This window comes from Amblyomma mixtum, chromosome 1 (genome assembly GCF_055824585.1).
Source record: "Amblyomma mixtum isolate Tamu chromosome 1, ASM5582458v1, whole genome shotgun sequence".
Classification (NCBI taxonomy): Eukaryota; Metazoa; Arthropoda; class Arachnida; order Ixodida; family Ixodidae; genus Amblyomma; species Amblyomma mixtum.
In genome coordinates, this window is record NC_143012.1 from 170085572 (window position 1) to 170109558 (window position 23987).

Sequence of the window (23987 nt, forward strand, 5' to 3'; positions counted from 1 at the left end):
TTTACGTCACAAGTGCTGCGCTATGATTGGTTCGCGGTGCCAACGTGAAATCACGCATTCAACAAACTAGAAGCTCTAGATACTTCACACTCTTACTCTTTTCGGAAACATTTCGCATTTCAGCAAGCAGAGTTGTCGTTTATATGCATGTTTAGGCAGTTATTGTGTGTTCGGTGTCAGAAATTAGTACTGCACTTCCGGTTTACATTGTTGTCGTCTGCTCGTACCGCTTGTGTCACTCCGCCGGCGTCGCCGTCGAATCGAATATCGAGGTGCGGTACAGTCACCGCGCTACTGGTTTCTTTCGTGACCTCCGTCGCATGCTCAATCGAAATGAATCGGCCGTGCTGTGTCATTGATTGCAAAGCCAGGGACCGGCAAGATATTGCCCTTCGGCACTGTCTGCCGAAAGATGGAAGTGAGCGAGCTGTCGTCGTCGTCAGGATTCAGCGCCCGATTTCTGAACGGCGTGTCCTTAAAAACTTGGCCAACGCGCCGCACCGATCGTCGCTTGCGAACTGCCGCCCCACTACAAGCAGGGACACACGGAGCGGTGAGCATCGCTGCGCCACTCTACCCAAGCTTCGCTCACAACCGGTGTCGCAGTCGCACTTCGCCGCCGTGCAGCAATGCCTGAGCGCTGCTTGGGATGGTGTACAAATATCACAAGGCAAGATCGCCTTGTTATCAGAAATACTTCTCGAGCAGCGACAAAGCATGCCTGCTTATGTTGCGAGCTTTCGGCAACGGCACCGCTCGCGGGCGCTCCGGGCGACGAGCTCTGCTGCTGCCTGTCTGCCGTGGTCGTCGCTAGGCCTATTGCCTCTTTGGCATCGAAGCTGCAGCGGCCGGCGCTTCGGAAGTCGCCTGAGCTATAATAAAAGGCTTACTCTACACATCGCTTTGCAGTCAACAGCATCATCTCACAATAAAATAATAGTATGGTCACTTTCCGCGACTCCTTCAGCAGCGAAGCGAGCGGGCGCCAGGCGAGCCGGGCCCCACGTCGGGCCAGCGGCAGCTGCGAGACGGTTGTGGCAAGAAATTTGCTCGTATCACAGTTGTTACCTTTACCAGCAGCTCAGTATTGGTCAGCGATCCTCAAAAATGACGCATTTTTCACATTTCTTATCCCAGGGTTTGTTATTTACGTCAAAAACACACTTTAGCTCGTTTTTATGACGCCGGCAGACGGGATCCAGGCTGGCCGGCCGGCCGGCATGCTCGGCGTACATCACGTTCGCACAAGAAAATGCAAAACAGCCATGATACCAGAGAGGATGCTTCCTAGATTCGAGCAACGAAAATATGTCTGTGCAAATGTGGATCTTTCGGCAACGACACCGCCTGCGGCAACGCCGCGCGACGAACTGCGCGCTGGTCCCAGGCTGCCCTAGTCGTCGCTAGGCCTATCTGGTTTCGCATTGAAACCGCAGCTGACGGCGCTTCGGAAGTCGCCTGCGCTATAATAAAAGGCCTACTATTCACATCGCTTAACTGCGAACTCATCCCATAATAAAAGATATGTTCGATTTCCACAATGCCTTCAGCAACGGAGCTAGCAGACGGTAGGCGAACCGCACCAAGTAGCAGCAGCACCAAAGCGGCTGTAGGATGAAATTTGCTTGTATCGCAGTCATCACTTTTACCAGCAACTCGGTATTGGCCAACGATCGTCAGAAATTATGCATTTTTGACATGCATCTATCCAAGGGCTTGCTATGGACGAGAACAAACAATACTAGCGCGTTTTTCAGTCGCCGGCGGCCGGCATCAAGGCTGGCAGGCCGGTCCGGCGTGGCTCGGCCCCGAGCGCCCTGAGCAGCGCGCTGTACGGCACCATGACGCTGCCGCTCTCCGAGCTCGTATTGGCTTCCGCTTCCCGTCGTTGCGTTTTCAGCGCGCGGCTCGTCGTTGACATCCAACAGGTTGGACGCAGGAGACGAGCTGCGATCGGTCGTTACGACGTCGTTCACAACGGCGCGCCGCAGCGAATCGCACACTTTTCGCACATATGTCCCCGCCTTAAGGCTGAAATCCCATTTTGGCACTCATCCGCAAAAGTCGTTCCTTCAGCTCGGGGTCCGTAGTACGAGAGAAGCCGCAGCGACGGTTGCGAGACAGGTGAACACAGCAGACAGCGGGAAAGCGAGCGAGCGAGCGAAAGAGCGCGCCAACCGGAAGTAAACAAACCGATCTCGTCGATGACGTATTTGTGGGTGGAGCATGGTCCCGGCCTGTAATCTTTTTTTTTTTATGGTCCGCTCCGGTGTACGAGTTGAGAGGGAAAAGGCTGGTGGTCATTTTTAATAGCCATTATCTCTGGTTCCACACAAGGTAGATCAAAAATTTTTGCGGTAGGATGATGGATCGTTCAATATCTATCAATACTTCGACTTCTCTTTGCCTGCATGGACACCGTTTCAGGGACCCTTTAAAACCAGAATCCAGACCCGCTTCTGGGCGCGGCCATTTTCCGCCGACTGGTGCGCCGCGGTGCGGGCGTTTCTTTGGGGACTGCGGGGCGGCGGCAGCTCCGCGGCCGCGCCTGCATATGGGCAACCTGCGCTGGAGTTTTCTCCCGTACCAGTAGCGCCGCCTAGCCGTCGGTTCCTCAAGCGCTCGGTAGGACAAAGATGGCCAACGCTGCTGAGACGTCCGAGGGCCGGCAAAAAAAACGCCGAAACAGAAGGTACTGCTGCGTGTACAAATGCCACACCGAAGAAGGGTACGAAAAAGGAGTTACATTTTACGCGTTCCCGTCGAAGCCTTACGAAAAAGAGCGCCGGGTGAGATGGATCCAAGCAGTGCGGCGAGTACGGTACGTAAGCCCGCTCTCGACGCGTTGATGTGTTGTTTTTAATTTTTCAAATGAGGTACGGCCGCTATACTGTTGCGTACATTACATAAAGCACTATTCATTCACACTACAGCCCAGACGACGCACCATGGCAGCCGACATCCAATACTAGAATCTGCAGCAAGCACTTCGTCGGCAATGCGAAGAGCAATATTATGCACCACCCGGCTTACGTGCCAACAATTTTTCCCGCGGATTACCACCGGGAGACTCACTGTGATTCATCGATGCCAGTTGAAAGGTTCAACAGGTAAGTTTACTGAAAGGAAAAGTTAATCTGCTGACGTAGGGCTGAACGTTTTCTACCGCGATACATATCAGATCGTAATCATTGCAGCAGCACTGATAGGACTTTCGTTCTTGAGTTACGCATGCACATAGTTTTTTTTTTTTTAACTTGCGTGCTAATGCCTAGCCTTTGCTTGGGTTTCTTTAATTTCGCCGCTTTCATAGGCGTTATGCTGAGCACTATCTTTCAGCGGAACGTATTTCTTATACATCGCTTTATGACATTTACGAAATCGATGCCCCGTTCTTAGCGTTTCGCGAAGTTCTGCTGATGAATCTGTGGTTACAGCACTGGGAAACGGGTTGCGAAGGAAGGATTTAGGTGCATTGTGGTCGGTATATCTTGATCCCGCAGAGGTAGACCGCGGCACTGGTTGTATATTGACAAAATTTTTAAAGACATACCGAAGCAGGCGCTGAAGTAAATCTATCAGAATAGAAATGTTCCTAGCTTTTAAACGATAAACAGCGTTTGAGCGTTCTGACTTTGCTTGGTAGCACTGATTTGTGTAAATAATACAGGGGTCATGACTATGTGATCCTTTATTTTCACAGATGGAGAGTGCGCTCTCAGAAGAGTGTATCTCCAGATGATGACCAGAGTATGAATCTCAATGAAGAAAAAAACACAGAACCACCTGCAGAGGCTGAAAATAAACAGGTGTGTCCAAAATGCATGGCTGCGTTTGCATTTTTTTTCAAAGGTGTACAATATAGATGTTCGCTTGTCATTTTTCAGGTTGAGTGGGATCCCTGCACATCTGACGTCTTAGAGCCAGTGCCAAATTCAGAAACAGTGGGCAGCAATGTAAGTTTCCAAGTGCCTAATCTCGTAGTTCCTTTAAACCAATACATGGCTCTGTGTGGAAGTTCTTGTTTTTGTCTAAAATGCACAACATTGTCTGCTTTCCATACAGAATGTTGAAAGAGATCCCGACACATCTGGCTTTTCTGAGCCAGTGCGAAATCCAGAAACTGCAGACACCAATGTAAGATACAAATTACTTAATCCCGTAGTAACGTTCAGATGGATGAAAAAATTGTATGCCACTGTACACTGATATCAGTTTTGTAACCCTGTGGCTGTTTTTTTTTTTTTTTACTCTGCAGCGAGCAGTAAGTGATGCACTGGAGCAGTTCGAGCCATTGGACCTCTCTGTAAAAAAAGAAACAAGTGAGCAGAAAAAAGGCACCACAAACAAAATGGCAGGAGGAGTGACAATGAATGCGGCCCCCTTACCACCACCAAGCTCAACACTGGTCAATCGAGCAGTGGGACCTAATTCAAGATCTTGTTTTTTCGGTGGTTATGAGACTCTCTCATTAACCCCTGGGGCCATAAGGGACCTTTGTGGCGTTGACGAAAATGTTTTCGCTTTGATGCTTAGCTTGCTACCCCAAGTAAGAGAAAAAGGGAGTGACGTAAGTCTACCAAATAAGCTCATAATTTTCTTTCTGAAGCTTAAACACGGGCTGCCATTTAGTGCCATTGCAGTGATGTTCGGCATTCACGAGACAACAGCGTCACGAACATTTCACGCAGTATTAGGAACATTTTTTTCATGTGACAAAAAAATGGATATTCAAGCCAGAACTTTATGTAATACGTGAAACTATGCCAGAATGTTTTAAAGCAAATTACCCGCAATGCACTGTTGTCATTGACTGTACAGAAATTCGTACAGAAACGCCAACAGAAGTAAGGCAGCAACATGTGTTGCTCTCTACTTACAAGAACGACTTCACCCTCAAATTCTTAGTAGCAATTGCCCCATCCGGGTTGATAATTTTCAGGTCCAAATCGTATGGAGGGCGCTGTTCAGACACTGAAATCGTTCTAGACAGTGGTTTTCTGGATTTAATTGGGGAACAAGATACCATTTTGGCTGACAAGGGTTTTCCCGGAATCAGGGCAGATGTAACTGTGAAAAGTGGCGTGCTAATCATGCCGCCATTTTCAGTAAAAGACCATCCTTTTTCACAGCATGAGCTAAAAGCAAATTACAACATTGCACAAGTGAGGGTGCACGTAGAGCGTATAATACAAAGGATCAAAACACATGGAATTTTGCGGAACCGCATTCCTGTCTCTCTTATTCCAGCGATGTCCGACATTTTTCATATGTGCTGTGTGCTGGCTAATCTTCAAAGCCCCGCTATTCAAAAAAATGAAAATTAAACAGATTTGCGAGGATATTGAAACCTTTCAGCTGAGCGATTTTGTATGGACACACAACACACCATAGGTGCACACAATTTATGAAGAATGCAAATTTAGAAGGCTTGAGGGTATTTAAACCTCCTGATCATTTTTTACGTGCATTAGCAGTTCACACTGCATGTCCTTGCATTTACCTCTCAAAATATGATTGGCTAACATAGCTTGGCTTGAATATATTAATAATCCTATTTGTAAATGAATGCCTTAGTGTCAATGCTTCTTACACAATTTTACTTTACAGAGGCATTCTTAGCAAGGCAGTAAATGGCACCTTTGTTTGGGTTTCTGCTAGGGCAGGCACAATGAGGAGGTGCAAGTGGTCAAGTATGCACGCTGCCACGAAAAGCACCTAGTGCCCTAGTATTGCCTGGATCCTACTGGAAGCCTAAGATAGTTATTGCAGTATCCACCGAAAATGTGTTCAGCAAATCTCGCTTGAAACCAGTCACTTCATGATCTCTTTAATCAAAAAAGAAAAGTAAAAATCTTCCAGCCGAGGAATTTTCTCCGACAAGAAGATTTCATCCCTTTCCACAATGACTGTGACACTTTGTTTTTTGCTGTAGACAAAAAAAAAGCATTCCGTAGTGTTGGTCACATACATTGCTACTTGTACCTGGCAGTAGTAGGGATGATTTTGGCACAATTTCAGGCAGCCATCGTCATACACCAAATAGGTCACAAAGCTTGTGCAGCTCTCGTGATCAATGAGGTCTTCATTTTTCCTTGAGTACGGGCACTTGATTTCCAGTAAGATGGTCCCGTCACATGATTCAAAGAGCCCATCAGGACTTGCACAGAGCCAGGGCTGTTGCGGGTGAACAACCAGTCCGACCTGCACAGTACATTACATGGTAATATGTCATAGCATGTACACAATAAAGCTTTTCTTGTATGCATGCAGGAACAAATACTATCTCAATATAGTAATGAATTGGCTGATATAGTTGAAAGCTAGAACAGAGGCACGGAAGTCGTATCAACAACAATGCAGTTTAGTTTGATGAAGTCATTTTTTGATGAAGTATGCCAAGAAGCACACAGAAAGCAGCCCTTTTGCATAAAAAAAGCAATAACCCTTGAAAGTTAGCACAAGTCTATTAATTTGTGTAGTTGTTCTTAGTGTTTAGCAGTACTGATGTGGTTGGTGCCTTTATGAATAGGTATGCACATCAGCTATTTGCTTTTGTATTGTGCTTTGTAGTTCCTGTAAACACAGAATTGTTGTTTGATTGCTGTTTTATACATATGAAAATTTAAGAAAGCTATTTTCCCACAGTAAAAAACATGAACAGAATAAAAAAGTGATAAAATACCTGCGTTACTTGTACATAGTGCTTTCTTTCAAATTCTCTTCTTGCCTCTGGCTCAGTCTCGGTGCCTGGAGAAAAGGAAAGGGGAAGTTGTGCTAAGGCCTTCTCACTGCTTAGGATTATGCATGTATTTGAGCAGAGACAACAATATCAACACGTATGTTTACCAATAATAAATAAATCCATGCAAGAGCACAGCAAACTACACTACTTGTCCTATTTCAAAAAGTTAGTTTAGGCATGTTCAGTGGTTTAGAAAAATAGATGCCCACCATACACAACAGCTGGCACATGGGGCGTCTTTGAGTGCCGCAACTGCTTAGCCAGTGAGTCGAAACCACGTCGTCTGGTAAGCACTCGATGGGCAGTAGAGCTCGAAATTCTCAGTGCACGCTCTGTGTGCCACCTGCGAATCCAAGCAAAGCAAGAATTCAGAGGATTATCGTAAACAGAACATTTCCGAACAGTGAGTGCAAGAATGACATGCCACTGTTGCAGTTGACATTAATATGGTGTCATGCCTCAAATCAATTCCACTGGTCCTACATTTGCTCATGGATAAGAGCATAGTTGGAGAATGCCAAATCAAGACCAAGTAACCCAATAATTAAGAACCATTACAGTTAGCATATTTGAACGCTTCCACAGTTGTTTTGGAGAGCGTCATGCTGTCATAATTTTATCATACACTTCTTAAGTGGGAAGACATGTTCATAGAAATATGTCATTGATAAATGACCCGTAAAGCCGCCCAGCTGGTATCTTGCTTTAGCAAGCTTAGCATGCATTCTCACACCAAATTTTAGAGGTGAAAGCATTACTGGCCCCATCGGACGACATTACAGTTTGAATAAATAAAGGCATGCATGAAATACATAAAGCATATGATGAGGGTAAGAATAAAAACAATAGAAGCTCTGCCACCAACCGTGCACATTTTGCCTGCATTACAGTCTGTGCTGCTAAAACTGCAGCCTCGGACTGTGTGCAAGCCACTCTTGACTTAAAGAAGAGCTGCTCCTGAGGACCTCCAGCAGCAACCAACTGTGACATGCTTTTCGACGTGTACACTGGCAGCTGCTTTTGATAATCAAGCATTTTTTCTATTTTGCTTATATCAGCATTTAGTGCTGCTTGGGATATCAGGTCCTCAAGGACTTCTTGCACTTCACGCTCAGTATTGCCAACCTGCTGAATGCGCAGGGCAGCATGCATGCTGCTGTTAATGTCTGGGAAGTGCGAAAGAACATATGATGGTGGCTCTTCCTTCGGAGCCTTGGCTCCTACATATACAGGCTTGTACTCTGAAAAAAAAAAGCAAGTACAACACATACAACCAACATCAGATTCACAAAAAATGTGAGGTTTTAATTGTAAGTATAGCTGGGTACCCTGCAAAAAATATGAATATATACCGAGCATTATTTCATAATTGAATATTCTTACATGATGGTAATACAACCGTGAAAAACAAACGAGCTGGTTTAGGATGCTGGGCTGATTTTCATACAAAAAAAGAAAACCGAACTCAATGGCTATAATCTCAACGAGTCAATTTGGCTGTTCATGAAAGGACTTTAGAGGTGGAGCGAAGAAAGCACATGAAAATCAGCCGTGCAAAGCAGATGCTAGTGGCTGGAATGATTCAATAACAAGTTTAAAACCAATGAAGCTGTGTGTAGGGCAGCTTTCAGCATAAATAAATAGGTAGCGGTAACATAAAATGCTGCAGTCATTTTATGCCTCTCATTTATTTTATTTACCTCCAAAGAGATCCTCGATGGGCTCTTTTTTCGAGGTGTCCGGTTTAGAAGCAGGGCGGCCCCAAACCTGCAGCTTGTCAGTTGACGACGGTTCGTCACCGTCGTTCACGTACAGCATCACAGCCGCAGCATGTTTGCACGTGCCAACAGCCCCTGCTTTGCACGTGCACGATGCGCCGTGGATCTCGCGCCCTGCAGTCAGCTTAAAAAAATAAACAGAGGCCACAAATATCATGAGCGCCGGCCGTACACACTAAACTGCGGAGCGGTGCGCATCGATCGAAACGCAAGGACACGACATTAGCGGCGTAAATATAGTTCAAGAAAAGCGCGAAACACGTGGCGATGTGCACATGTTTACCATGCTTAACTTGTAAAGTAAATGCGTGAAAATTCACTTACTTGAATGTTTACGTCGTACGAGGCTTTCTTCACTTGCGAGTGGCACTTCGCACGCAGATACGACGGTCCGCCAACAGCCGGGATGGTTTCCTCTACTGCGTACACATATTTCGCGGTACAAAGCTTCCGGCCCTTCTTAAGTGCGCCGCCGTTAAAGATACCACTGATATCGGAAACTATTTTCTGAAAACCATACTGCAGTATCACTGGCGGCATGATGACAGCCGCTGCAGCGTGTGTGACACTTCAGTTCGCTGAGGCAATCAAATCACTCTGAATTTCACACTCTGCGGTTCACAACACAGACAAATCGAAAAAGATCTGACAAGCCGAAGGCCACGCTATGCTCTGAGAAAAAACCAGTCACACAAGACGACGGACAAGAAGAGAGTACACACCACAACGACTGGTGGTGTGTCCAGTCGTTGTGGTGTGTACTCTCTTCTTGTCCGTCGTCTTGTGTGACTGGTTTTTTCTCAGTTTACAATGTACCAACTGGCCCGCATTTCAACCCTTCTGCACGCTATGCTCGCCGACCACGCTACAACGCTACAACGCTACACAGGACCCCTCGCGCCGTCCTACTAGGGTTTTACGATTTGTTCACGAGGTGGCGCGGCATGTCCAAGGGGCTTTAAATTTAGCAGCGCCACCTAGGCAGCGCAGGTTCTCCATAGACCAGATTCTTTTACCCTCACACGCAGGCTGCTGGCGCGCCCTTACTCTCGACACCAGTCGCCATCTATCGGCGCGCGCGGACCAACGTTTTTAGATCCCTTTCAGTTTGAAAGCTGCGGTGCGCGGATTGTCGCCTTTCCGTTTCCTTCCGTGCGGTGGCGCTCGCCACGCTGTTTGCCCGACCAGCGTGGCCCTTCGCGTCTACGCCGTGGTCACCGCCGCCTGATTTGGAGCAGCCAGCAGATATCAGCATGGAAGATATCAGCTGTCCTGTGCCAGTTGTTGGCAGTGACGCTTATCTTACAGTATAAAAAAGCTTCAAGCAAGGGTGCTTAAAGCATCCCACCAAAAAGATGCTAGTTTACCAACATTGTAAACAAAGCAATCCCAATTTCTTTGAAGGAAGGTCCCGTTTTTGAAAGGGACGTTTCTAGGGAGCTGCTAGACGAGCTTGAATTGCAAAACCTTGTTCGGCTTGGATGTGCAGAGCATATGGCCACTTTTACATGCCAAGTGCTGCATTTTGTCATAGTGACACGCATCCACTTCTAGGCGAGAGATGTGAACCGTCAGCTAGAGAACAGAGAAATATTGTCATTGCAAATAAAAAAGCTCGCCTTCAAGTAGCCACTCCCTCCGTGCTTCCGACTTAGTGTGTCTGCATTTAATGCTTGTCTGTGTTCAATGAAATTAACATTCTAAAAATGAAAGTGCAGTACGCTGCTCCTGTCTGTTCTATCATTGCAAATAAAAAGCTCTTCTATAGTTATTCTCTCCCTGCATCCAGCTAAGTGTGTCTGCATTTATACTTGTGTTCTCTGAAAGTGGAATTCTAAAGAACGTGCAAAATTCTGCTCGCATGTGCGGTGCTTCGTTGATAATATAGCGCGGAATTTCGTGACTGATCTAGAAGCGGAACATCGCTAGATTTATCCTTTCATTAATGTTTCGTGCATTCTCCCGAAGAAATATTGATAGCTCTACTCCAACATACGCATATCATCAGCGCTAAACGTCGCAAACGTGATGCGATAAAGCGCAATGCAAACGATTGGTTTTTTGCGAACTGGCATCAGCTGCTCTTTATCTCACCATTACTAGCCAGGTGAAACATTTCTTTAACCATGAGGCTGAAGTTTCAACGTGACAGCTCCAAAAGTACAGCAAATTTGAGTTCGACGCGTTCGCTCCCAATGTTATCGCGGATGAGAACAGGCTGTCACAGCAACTGCCAAGCGCGAGCGCTCCGGCGCCTCCGGGCCGACAGCGACAGCAGCGCCGCGTGGTGAGTGGAAGCGGACGGGGGCCGCTTTCTCGGGCGCGGCGCGGGGAGCTTGCAAACTGAAAGGGATCTAAAAACGTTGCGCGCGGACCGATGGATTGCGGGTCGCGCCGGCGCCGCGCGTAGAATGCATGTTTACGTGTTCGCTTCTGTCGTTGTAGTGCTTCATCATAACGTATGAGCGTGTGTGCTGTGCATCACTACTCACATTTTCCCTCTACCAGACAGTACTGCGGTTATCTTGCGCGCAGTTAGTCGTTAATGTGACATCTCCGAGTTTTTTTCTGTTCATTTGGATGTAAGTGTGGCGAGGCAGTGCGCGTCTGTCTCGTTGTTTGGGCCCATCACGATGATATTGATGATTAGCGCTCGTGTCCTGTCTTCACCTTTTCTGTGTCTAGTTTTTCGCGCTACGTTTTTCAATGATAATATTCTGCTGGCTCAGGATTCTAAACGCTGGTACCGCAGCGGCGACGCTGCTACACCGAGCCGCTGGTGCGGCGGCGCTGCTTAGGGGAATTCTGGAATAGTATTGCAAACAGCAAGGATTTTTCCCGCGGAGTAGTCGGCCAGGTAGCGTGCGGACTGGAAACCGGCACTTCTAATCAGATTTCTGCGCTGGCCTGTCGTTTGTTGCCGTCTTTTACGTGCGCTATCATCTATGATAATTTTAGGCGCAGGAATGTGGATTTATTGATTTGAATCAGTGGTGTAGTAACTAGATAGGCGAGCTGCAGACTGAAGGTTGTCCCGATGAAGCGCGTGTTTTCGCTCACCTCCTTGCGCTGAGCTTGCTCTAGTTCCCATTAAACACATTTCATGCACAGGATTATAAGCACGACCGCTACCGATTTCAGTTCCTCTTTCCGCACGCATGTCATAGGGATCAAAAGGGGGGGGGGGGGGGGGGGTAAAGGGTTTACCGTAGTGCTTTTGCTATCTACCTTAATCATGGGAAAATGCGCGATTTTAATACATTCATTCACACTTAGCCAAACGCCTAAGCAACGCTGTCACACGCGGCGAGAGCTACCGAATAAAATGAACGCGACTTCGGACCTCAGAATTCGTGAAAGCTGGATTCGCTGCTAATATCTATTCAAGCTTTGATAATTTGAGGAAAAGTACGTTTTTATGCGCCACGTTGCATAAACCATGAGAAATTTTGTTTTTTGTTGACGCTGCGACTCTGTTAAGCTCACAGCGGTAATTTGTTTTGATAAACTGGCGCACCACGCATGCGACAAGAAAGCCCTGTTTGTGGGTGGTACTTTATGGCCGAAGGATTAAGAGTGCATGGGAATTGGAACTGCAAGCTAGCCGCACACCAAATACTTGATATTGAGCAAAAAGTTTTTTTTTTTTTGTAGTGGAGCACCAATACGGTAGCGATATAAGCAGGAGCGCGTTCAAGCGTCAGCACAATTCACGTGAATGTCAAACTAAATGTCATTAAAACGCATCAATGTGCTCCCTTTGATAGCGTGAATACTTCCTGCAACACAGCCATGCAGCGGAAGTATGCTCGGCAATGTTTTTTTTAGCGCCCGAAGCGCGGCTATATGCAGGCGCGGCCGCGGAGATGCCGCCGCCCCGCAGTCCCCAAAGAAACGCCCGCACCGCGGCGCACCAGTCGGCGGAAAATGGCCGCGCCCAGGACCTGCTCTGGATTCTGGTCTATAGCCACGCTTCGGGAGCTAAAGAAACATTGCCGAGCATACTTCCGCAGCGTGGCTGTGTTGCAGGAAGTATTCACGTTATTAAAGGGAGCACATTGATGCGTTTTAATGACATTTAGTTTGACATTCACGTGAATTGTGCTGACGCTTAGAACGCGCTCGTGCTTATATCGCTACCGTCTTGGTGCTCCACTGCAAAAAAAAAAGAAAACTTTTTGCTCAATATCAAGTATTTGGTGTGCGGCTAGCTTGCAGTTCCAATTCCCATGCACTCTTAATCCTTCGGCCATAAAGTACCACCCACAAACAGGGCTTTCTTGTCGCATGCGTGCTGCGCCAGTTCATCAACAATTAAATTACCGCTGTGAGCTTAACTGAGCGCAGCGCCAACAAAAAACAAAATTTGTCATGGTTTATGCAACCTGATGCGTAAAAACGTACTTTTGCTCAAATTATCAAATCTTGAATAGATATTAGCACCGAATCCAGCTTTCACGAATTCTGAGGTCCGAAATCGCGTTCATTTTATTCTTTAGCTCTCGCCGCGTGTGACAGCGTTGCGTAGGCGTTTGGCTAAGTGTGAATGAATGTATTAAAATCGCGCATATTTTCCTATGATTACGGTAGATAGCAAAAGCAGAAAGACACTACGGTAAAACCTTTAACCCCCCCCCCCCCCCGATCTCTATGACATGCGTGCGGAAAGAGCAACTGAAATCGGTAGCGGTCGTGCTTACAATCCTGTGCATGAAATGTGTTTAATGGAAACTAGAGCAAGCTCAGCGCAAGGAGGTGATCGAAAACACGCGCTTCGTCGGGACAACCTTCAGTCTCCAGCTCGCCTATCCATTTACTACACCACTGATTCAAATCAGTAAATCCACATTCCTGCGCCTAAAATTATCATAGATGCTGGCGCACGTAAAAGACGGCAACAAACGACACGCCAGCGCAGAAATCTGCTTAGAAGTGCCGGTTTCCAGTCCGTACGCTACCTGGCCGACTACTCCGCGGGAAAAATCCTTGCTGTTTGCAATACATGGCTTGCACTGACGTCGTAGCGAGGAACCCTGGGATACTGTGCCGCCATGTTGGTGCAGTCGCAGCAGCCGTGGTAGCCGTGGTAGTCGCGCGTACGGTGATCTGCCAACGGCGTCGCGATGGTTATCTGCGCTGTTGTTGGATGCTCCAACCGCACTTGTTGGGCGAAGTCAACAAACACCAACTTTTTTCGTCTCCCAAAGATCATCGAGCATCAGGGGGACCGTACGAAAGCCTTGTGCGCGAAGCGACGGGATGTGTGGCTGGCTCGGTTAAAACGCGCTGATCTCAACACCGAAAGGACGGGTATACGTGCTTGCGGCGCCCACTTCGTAAAAGGTAAGCCCGTCGCATATGCACAATGTTTATTCAGCTGCATGACGTGCAAGCAATGCGGAACATCTCATTTTAAACAAATTTCTCATGCATTTGTAGGCAGACCATCAAAACTGTGGGAGTAGACGGACCCGGACTGGGCTCCTACGCTTTTGCTCGGCTACAGCGCAAAACATGGTGATCCCGGACGCCACGCTCGCGCGGCAAGACGACGGACCCAGAAACATGTGGCTCAAGCTGTGCGTCAGGCTGAGGCATCAGATACAATGTAGGACAGAATCCGGACGTCGTTGCCGCTTCTCCGTCGTCCTCGCCGCGAGCGGAGCCCGACGTCGGCGTAGAAGACTGCGAAACAGGTGAGCGTCTTTTTTATTTTGTGCGTTTGGGGCCTGTGGCGGCGAAACAAAAAAAAATTGGCGAGGGGAGGAGGGACTGAGTTTTTTTTTTTTCATTCAGGTGGGGCACCCCAGATGTCACCCTCTTGCTTCTTTGCCAGCCTCCTGTCTCCCGTGCCCTACTACAATGCTTCCCCCCACCCCACTCCATATCTCAAGTTATTTTTTTTTGCAGCACATGATGAACTACAGAACAAAATTCATTTTGTTGCAGGGATTGCAGTCCAGACTGACCTTAAAATGAGCGACATGGAAGCATTGGAGACGGAATGTGTGGCACTCAATGAGCGTCTTTACACTTCACGGAATGAAAGCAAGCTGCTGGAGTTGACAGAAGATGGCCTCAGATGTAGCGACGCTAAGGTTGTCTTCTACACTGGCATGGCGAATTTCACAATTCTCTATGCACTGTTTGATTTTCTTGAGAGGTTTGTGTCACACAATGCAAATAACTGTTTGGTGAAATTCCAGGAGTTCCTGCTCTTCATGATGAAGCTGAAACTGAATTCACCAATCACTGACCTCGCCTTTAGGTTTAATGTGTCGGATGCCACAGTGTCACGCATCTTTGACAAATGGTTGCATTCTGCCTACTCCCGTCTAAAGTCACAAATATTGTGGCCGCAACGAAGTGCTCTGCACCCGACCATGCCACAAGCATTTTATGATTCTTTTGGGGAAAATGTTGCAGTCATAATCGACTGCTTTGAAATAAAGATAGAGAGACCATCTTCGTATTTGCCAAGAAGTGAGACATGGTCTCAGTATAAAGGCAGCAATACGGCAAAATATTTAATTGGCATTGCACCACAAGGCATTGTCAACTTCATCTCTGAAGGCTGGGGAGGGCGGTGTAGTGACAGGCACATAACTGAGCACTGTGGACTTTTAGATAATTTACTTCCAGGTGATGTAGTGCTTGCAGACCGAGGGTTCAATGTGTCCGAAAGTGTCGGGTTTTACTGTGCTAAACTTCATGTACCAGCATTCACAAAGGGAAAGAAGCAACTGTCCGCAGCAGACGTTCTGACCACGAGGAAGCTAGCTAATGTGAGAATCCACGTTGAGAGAGTTATCGGGCTTATCAGAAATAAGTATGTTATTCTGAAAGCCACGCTGCCTATTGACTATGTTGTTTGCAGACCTGGAGATAATTTGACACCTCTCGACAAGATTGTTGCCGTTTGCTGTGCACTTTCCAACCTATGTCCTTCAATAGTAGCATCACTAAAACAGTGCGATGAATACCAGGTGCCTTTCTTGGCTGGGGAATGATAATGGAAGTTATAGGTTTCAGACCCACCAAGAAAGAAGTAATTTCACCTCAGGGGGTGGATTCAAATAAGTGTGCTGCATTAGCTTTTCATCGTCATCATCAACCTGACTACACCCACTGCAGGGCAAAGTCCTCTCCCATGTCTCTCCAATTATCCCTGTCCTTCGCCAGCCTGCACCCACCAAACCTTCAGACGCCCCCTGCTACCCTTGCGTTCTCTTGGAATCCATTCTGTTACCCTTAAGGACCAGCGGTTATCTTGCCTTCGCAGTACATGCCCTGCCCAAGCCCACTTCTTCCTCTTGATTTTGACTAAGATGTCATTAACCCGCATTTGTTCCCTCACCTACTCCGTCTACTTCCGATCTCTTAAAGGGTCAGTCTACTGAATTTTATCGACCATATTTTCTTTGCGGCAACCGATAGCTCTTTACTCAAATTACCGTTTAGCCAGCTGTGGTTCCAAGGAGTGCGGTAGAACATTTTAAAATAGAATTTATTAATGTGGGAACACATCTGTATGAGATGGTAGTCTCATCTGGCAACCATCTGGATTTCCGCCGCGCGGCGAAAAACATGGCGGCGCCCGTCGAAGCCGGACCTCTCGCTTCGGACTGAATCCTCGTTGTTGCTGCCTTTTTAAGTGCGTTCACTAGCCATAAATGGGGCGCCTGTCTTTCGCTTCGTCTCATCTCGCCTATAAGAAAACATATAAGAGATAAATTTGCTCTGTATTAATAATTAGAGTGACGATTCTGCCGCTCCTAGGCTTAAGTGGAGAGTCGGTTTGTTTACAGCGATGGTTCCCGTCCTGACGACCAGATGGCGCCACTATAGGCTAAGTTTATTTTTGCTTCTCTGCTAGCATACGCTGAACTAAAAGTGGGAATGTGCCTGCATTTTGCGTACGTGTAACTATAAATATTCATGTGATTTACAGAAAAAGCGAGCGGTACGCCTTCTACAGTTTACTAGAACAAAACGTGCATTTCTCTGACATTGGGGCATACAAATCGTACGTAGTATATTCACTTATGCTTCTACAAAAAAAAGACTACCACTTTCTTGAACAAAATGAACGTTTGGGGTCGCCACCATGCATTTTTACGCGACTTTTAACGCTGAAATAAAATATAAATTCCCGCCTAAACCGGGCGCAGATCCCTCGTTATTGATGTTATAGGGTGCCAACTACCAGAATATGCCATTATTTATATACTCATCTCGGTGAGTAGACTGACCCTTTAACGTTACACCTATCATTTTTCTTTCTATGGCTCGCTGCGTTGTTAGCCTCCACGTTTTTCTGCCCCATAGGTGAGTACCGTTAAGATACAGCTGTTGTACGCTTTTCTCTTGAGGGATATTGGTAAACTGCCATTCATGATCTGAGAGAACCTGCCATTTGCGCTCCACCTCATTCTTACCCTTCTAGTTACTTACCTCTCATGAACCGGATCAGCAGTCACTACCTGCCTTGAGTAGACATATTCTCTTACTACTTCCAGCACCTTGCTACCAAATGTGAACTGCTGTTCCCTTGCTAGACTGTTGAACATTACTTTGGTTTTCTGCATGCTAATCTTTAGACTCACCGTTCTAAAGACTCACTGTTCACCTCCTGAGTGACTTAGCAAGGCAATGTCATCAGCAAATCTCAGATTATTTAGGTGCCAAGCTATCCATGGCACTGTATCTTGCATCGTTTTGTACCATCAGTGTGGTTGCCCCTCAGATTTTTGTCAATGTTGTGTTGTTTCTGCTACATTTGTGGTTTGAAATGCATACATTTGCAGTCGCAGCATGGTAAAGATGAATATTCCTGTTAATCATCAACAATAAAGAAAAGGGGCATGATCGACATTATCCCTTTCTTTCTATTTTGTCTCCATGTCTTAAGTATACCATGTTTTGTGGCCCGCATTGAATATATACACTTCTTGAACATACGAAGCAGTGTTACTGCTTTTACCACTACATATAATGTAACATCTTGAGATGTATAAATTTTTCTGATTTGATGAGGGTTGTAGATGGACTCCAATAAAGTGGTTTTACAATGCAACTTGAACACATTTTTGTATTCCTGCAATTGCCAGCTGTGTGTTATGTTCAGTGTTGTTCTTGATGCTGATGTGGAAAGATGAATAGTGCCTTGACACAGAGGGATTGAAGAAGGCAGGGTATATTTTCTTTCTATTGGCAACAGAGAAGCTGGAAGCCAGAACTGCACTTAAGTAAAAGAGCGAGGTAAAACAGGCTAATCACTCTTGTTTTCTTTGCACTCAGGACAAAACCATTTTTTTGCTCTCGGCTTGCGCTTGAGTCCAACAGAGGAAAAGTGGAACCACTTGTACTGGCATGACGCACTGTCGCAAGCAACCATTTTGCCAGTATCCGGTCCACGGCAGAAACAGTATTCTACACCGTCGGATGGCTTGTCCTCAAGACTGTTTTGTTGCCGTGTGAAATAGCGGCTGAACAGTTCAGGTAAAATTACCTTCTGAAAAAACTGCCGCGCACGAGCAAATATGTCAGTGCAAAACGGATCATCACACCTTATTCTCTCAATGTGTAACATTCGGTCCCCACACCACGAAGTCACAGAATTCAACCTGGCACACTTTCATCTGAGTCTGGATCTGGTAGTAGTAAGCATGACTTTTGTCAAGCTTAAGTGTTCCATTGATGTCACTCAAACACGAATTCTTGGTGCTGACCTCTTCACCGTCTTTCAACAAAAATGGGCACTTCAACTCCACAACACCTCTCCCACAGCAGCTGCATGCGACTATGGCATCAGGTGATGCGCCAACAAATGGGTAAGCAGTGCTCAGGTGCAGTCCTGACCTTCGACACTGGAAGTCGTGGTGCTTGGTGGCTTCTTTACCTTTGTAATCCTCTAAAGCATCTTGCTCACGTTTCCGACCCCACATAACAGCAGGCACATTGAGAGAATTTTGTTCAGGATAACATAACGACTTCAACAGCTGGGGCTCTCAACACTTGTGTGACACACCCTTTTCATTACTGAAGCTGTCACTCTGCCAGCTCGGTAAAGGAACCAGTCCGGTGAGTTGCTCTGGTGCCTTGTTGCAGCCTCAACTGACTTTACTGTGTCCTCTCTGACTGCAAATGTGGACAGAAAGTTGTTGGCCTTCTCCACAAGCACGTTGAGATCATTAGCCAAGTTCTCCTGCGAGTACAACTTTCTTAAGTGAACAGGTTGTGTCCGTACAGGCTCCTGAAAACACTCGCTATATTCTGGCAGCACAGAAAATAGCGCAGGTACAACGTTGGTGTTTTGAAAAGCTCTGTAAAGTTCTCCAAGTTCTTCTTCTGTTGGTGGTGAGATATCCATTCGTTTCTTCCGTTCAGTCTCATTTGAAGTGCTGCTGCCATGGGCGTCCGGAAGGGGGGGCAAGGGGGGGCGGTTGCCCCCCCTTGGAATTGCGGATATTATTTATGCACTAGTAGAAAACAACTACATAGCTGCCGCCTCCCCCATAACCGGCCATCGGGTGCACCCCCCTGGAAAAAGTTCTGCGGACGCCCTTGGCTGCTGCTGATTGTATCATCCAGATTTCGCTTTTTCATCCTGGATGAAGTGATGTTGATATCTTTGAGCCTCTTGAATTGCACTTTCTCCACATAGGCAGGAAGCCAGATGTTGGTCTTCGAGGTGCAGCTGGTGGCGTTTTTCATTTTCACTCCGGTCTCAACGGCATAAAGGCAGGCTCCAACATGAGAACAGGCCTCTCCTGCTCCTGCCATACACGTGCAGTGGGCTGTGAGCACAGCCCCACTTTTCTTGCACAGAATCCAAACACGTAGAGGCTGCTCTCGCAACCTTTGTGAATGGTTCACCTGCAAGGAAAATATGGCGAAGTCCAAATTAACATTGGGCACATCTCTGCACAGGTGCACATCACTGTCGATCTTGTCGCGCTACCGGACCGTCGAAAACGGCAACAGCGATGAGCTTGATCAGTTAAGGCAGGCCATAAAAACTGCGCGACGCAACAGGCGAGACCTAAATTGTTGTTCGGCAAATCTGTAGCGAGCGATAACAATCTTCACGCGTGACCCGTTTCTTTTTCGCGCAATAACTCGTTAGGTTGCCAAAACAAAACAAATCAGCAACGGTTCCTTTCATATGCCCATAAAAATAGAATGACACGTGATTAAAAATTTGAAATCGTCCAGGTACAGTACATACGAAGAGAAATGAATCACTAGCCTGACCGTTAGTAAACAGTCCTTTTTAGAACTTTACTGAGCGAGTGCTTACTCTAAGTCCCTTGTGAATTCAATAAACGTTATTATTTTACTCTCATCCTTAGTAAGATCAAGTTCCTGCGGCTTACCTCTCCAAGCAGAAGTACCTTGTCATCTTGCAGTTGTTTTGCAGACAGCCCCTTCACCCAGCCGCTAGTGAAATAATTATGCGCCTCGGTGGACTTAAATGCCTTCATTTCCTCGAGGGTCAGGAAGTTTGCCGAGAAAACGAGGTAATTGACGATGTCGCCGTAACAAACCTCCGGGAATACGTCGACATCGCTCGTCGTGTCTGTTCCCGGCCGCAGCATGAAGGGGTCGATGTTATTGCAGAGACGAACTTTTTCCGCATACCGAACGCGCTCAGACCCCGTTAGATCTGAGCGGTAGGTCGCGTCTAATGGCTGCTTACTGGCAAGCGGCGGCATGCTAGGCAAAAGGCAAAATTGCACGTGTTACCTCCAGCGAACACGACTAAACACATGCGGCCCGCACTCAGCGGACTCCGCTCACTGCACCAACATGTCCGCCGCAGCGCGCGCCGCCGGACGTGACGTCACATGCAAGCCATGTATACTATTCCACAATTTCCCTGAGCAGCGCCGCTGCACCAGTGGCTCGGTGGAGCAGCGTCGCCGCTGTGGTGCCAGCGTTTAGAATCCTGAGCCAGTAGAATATCACCATTGAAAAACGTAGCGCGAAAAACGAGACACAGAAAAGGTGAAGACAGGACACGAGCGCTAATGATCAATATTAATATCATCATGGTGGGCACAAACAACGCGACAGACGGGCACTCTCTCGCCGCACTTACATCCAAATGAACGGAAAAAAACTCGGAGATGTCACGCTAACGACTAACTGCGCGCAAGATAACCGCAGTACTGTCTGGTAGAGCGAAAATGTTAGAAGTGACGCACACCACACACCACATACGTTATGACGAAGCACTACAACGACAGAAGCGAACACGTAAACATGCATTCTATGCGCGGCGCCAGCGCGATCCGCAGTCCATCGGTCCGCGCGCGCCGATAGATGGCGACTGGTGTCTAGAGTAGGAGCGCGCCAGCAGCCTGCGTGTGAGGGTAAAAGAATCCGCAGCTTCGCAGGAGGGCGCTGCGGACGCCAGTGAAATGCGCCCTCTCCGGCCGGCTCGCGTTGCTCGCGGCTTGGCCGTTGATGTTCAGAGAACTACTGTGACAGCCGCTGTCACAAGTTTCTCCACTTTTAGAACGTCGCGGAATTCCAACCATGACTCACAGCGAGCGGCAACACCTCTTTTGTGCGCCCGCGAGCAGGACGGCGCGGGGACCGCAGCTTCGCAGGGGGGCGCTGCGGACGCCACTGAAAAGCGCCCTCTCCAGCCGACTCCGCACTTTTGTCCGGGCAAACCGGTCTCCCTCCCATTAAGTAGCTGCGCGAGCAGCGCGCTTTCTCCCGAAAAGAGCCAGTTCTGCACGTACTTTGCACGTGTTGGCCAGCCTGCAAATCTCTTTGTGCAGTCACGAGCTTTTTGGCTTTTTCCCCTCGTGCTTGAACGCGGACGAGCTTAGAGGATTAGCAAAATGTAAAGGAGCGCTAGAAATTCAAAAGAAAACATTCGACAGAAGTCTGTCTGGTTGGGAAATTTAATGTTAGGAGAAGGTAAGTGACGCCAACCAAGTAAAATACAGGAAAAACACGACGTTTCGGGACCGGCTCGGCCCCTTCTTCACGGTGTGACTACGGGCGAGCGCAGCTTGGCTTTTTAAGCCCCTGTGTGGAGGACCTGCGGGTCAATGGCCGCAGCCCATGGACGTAGGATGAGGGGAGAGTCCCCAGGGAACGATTAACATTCTCTCGTGTTTGCTGTATGTGCCACGACTCGAGAAGAAGCCTCCTGCGTGGGTTAGCTTCCGTTTCCAATACAATGGTGCTGTCGAAGTCAATTGGGTGGTCACACCCTTCACAGTGCTCGGCCACGGCGCTGCGTTGACGATTCATGTGACGGACGTCCGCTTTGTGTTGGTTCATCCTTTCCGCGAAGTTCTTCGTATCCCCTATGTACGACGCCGGGCAGACGGAACACGGAATTTTGTACACGACGCCCTGGGCCTTTTCTCTGGGCTGCCGGTTTTTTGGGCGGGGGAGAAGGCGACCGATAGTGCTGGTCGGTTTGTGCGTTGTCAGCACCCCTTCTTTTCCGAGAATGCGACCGAGCGTCTCGCTCACGCCTCTCACGTAGGGGATGCAAACACGTTTCCGCTTCTGGCATGCGTCTGAGGAAATAATAGACCGGATTTTGTTTTGCCTTTCTTGTTTCCTGATAATGCGTCGGATGAATGAGCTTGGGTAGCCGTTCTTTTGGAGGTCAGAAATGACTCGGTTCTTCTCCTTCCTTTTATCTTCACTTGAGGAACATATGGAGTCGGCTCTCTTCAGTAATGACGTCACGACAGATGCTTTGTGCGGGACGGGATGGTTCGAATCGAAATGTAGGTACCGTCCTGTGTGGGTTGGCTTCCTGTGCACCGAGGACTGCAGGCCTTTGTCGTGCCTTGTAAGTAGGACATCCAGAAAAGGCAGGCTGCCCTGCTGTTCATGTTCAACAGTAAATTGTATGGCCGGTTCAACTGAATTTAGATGACTCTGGAGGTTTTCTATCTCTGAGGTTTTCACCACACAAAAGCAGTCGTCTACATAACGGAGGAATAACTTTGGCTTGGGATTAAAGGAGGAGAGGGCCCGGCTTTCGACGTCTTCCATGGTTAGGTTAGCCACTGTGACTGAAATTGATGCCCCCATAGCAGTTCCGGTTGTTTGCTTGAAAAATTCTCCGTTGTAGGTGAAAAAGGTACTGCGCAGACAGAGGTCGAGAAGGCGACATACCTCATCGACGTTGAGTGGAGTTCTCTCGTGCAGCGTTTGGTCGTTTTCGAGTGCGCGGCGAGCAACGGACACAGCAAGGGGAACCGGTACGCAGGTAAATAGCGACACCACGTCAAACGAGACTAGGCTTTCGTCTTCCTCCACGGTAAGGTTCGAGACAAGTCTCCACGGTAAGGTTCGAGACTTGTCTCGAACCTTACCGTGGAGGAAGACGAAAGCCTAGTCTCGTTTGACGTGGTGTCGCTATTTACCTGCGTACCGGTTCCCCTTGCTGTGTCCGTTGCTCGCCGCGCACTCGAAAACGACCAAACGCTGCACGAGAGAACTCCACTCAACGTCGATGAGGTATGTCGCCTTCTCGACCTCTGTCTGCGCAGTACCTTTTTCACCTACAACGGAGAATTTTTCAAGCAAACAACCGGAACTGCTATGGGGGCATCAATTTCAGTCACAGTGGCTAACCTAACCATGGAAGACGTCGAAAGCCGGGCCCTCTCCTCCTTTAATCCCAAGCCAAAGTTATTCCTCTGTTATGTAGACGACTGCTTTTGTGTGGTGAAAACCTCAGAGATAGAAAACCTCCAGAGTCATCTAAATTCAGTTGAACCGGCCATACAATTTACTGTTGAACATGAACAGCAGGGCAGCCTGCCTTTTCTGGATGTCCTACTTACAAGGCACGACAAAGGCCTGCAGTCCTCGGTGCACAGGAAGCCAACCCACACAGGACGGTACCTACATTTCGATTCGAACCATCCCGTCCCGCACAAAGCATCTGTCGTGACGTCATTACTGAAGAGAGCCGACTCCATATGTTCCTCAAGTGAAGATAAAAGGAAGGAGAAGAACCGAGTCATTTCTGACCTCCAAAAGAACGGCTACCCAAGCTCATTCAACCGGCGCATTATCAGGAAACAAGAAAGGCAAAACAAAATCCGGTCTATTATTTCCTCAGACGCATGCCAGAAGCGGAAACGTGTTTGCATCCCCTACGTGAGAGGCGTGAGCGAGACGCTCGGTCGCATTCTCGGAAAAGAAGGGGTGCTGACAACGCACAAACCGACCAGCACTATCGGTCGCCTTCTCCCCCGCCCAAAAAACCGGCAGCCCAGAGAAAAGGCCCAGGGCGTCGTGTACAAAATTCCGTGTTCCGTCTGCCCGGCGTCGTACATAGGGGAAACGAAGAACTTCGCGGAAAGGATGAACCAACACAAAGCGGACGTCCGTTACATGAATCGTCAACGCAGCGCCGTGGCCGAACACTGTGAAGGGTGTGACCACCCAATTGACTTCGACAGCACCAT

The 23987-nt window shown here is 47.8% G+C and overlaps 3 protein-coding genes and 2 pseudogenes across 3 annotated transcripts; 3 read left to right on the forward strand and 2 right to left on the reverse strand.

Moving 5' to 3' along the window:
* Window positions 1-2995: 2995 nt before the first annotated feature.
* Window positions 2996-5675, forward strand: LOC149369753 (uncharacterized). Its single transcript, XM_089576325.1, has 6 exons — window positions 2996-3110; window positions 3704-3809; window positions 3888-3956; window positions 4066-4137; window positions 4259-4712; window positions 5662-5675. Exons 1-6 carry the CDS (start codon window positions 3016-3018, stop codon window positions 5673-5675), a joined length of 810 nt encoding a protein of 269 aa, XP_089432451.1. The 5' UTR covers window positions 2996-3015.
* A 139-nt stretch (window positions 5676-5814) lies between these two features.
* LOC149369754 (uncharacterized) lies at window positions 5815-13735 on the reverse strand. The gene is made up of 5 exons (XM_089576329.1): window positions 13566-13735; window positions 8446-8469; window positions 6955-7088; window positions 6686-6750; window positions 5815-6204 (listed from the first exon to the last, which is right to left on the reverse strand). The coding sequence occupies exons 1-5, from the start codon at window positions 13733-13735 to the stop codon at window positions 5815-5817; spliced, it is 783 nt and encodes a 260-aa protein (XP_089432455.1).
* Window positions 13736-14483: 748 nt separating this feature from the next.
* On the forward strand, window positions 14484-15533 carry LOC149369755 (uncharacterized). Its single transcript, XM_089577757.1, has one exon. The coding sequence runs from the start codon at window positions 14499-14501 to the stop codon at window positions 15531-15533; it is 1035 nt and encodes a 344-aa protein (XP_089433883.1). The 5' UTR covers window positions 14484-14498.
* Window positions 15534-17794: 2261 nt separating this feature from the next.
* LOC149369756 (uncharacterized) lies at window positions 17795-20240 on the reverse strand (annotated as a pseudogene).
* Window positions 20241-23112: 2872 nt separating this feature from the next.
* LOC149369757 (uncharacterized) lies at window positions 23113-23680 on the forward strand (annotated as a pseudogene).
* The last annotated feature ends 307 nt before the right edge of the window (window positions 23681-23987 follow it).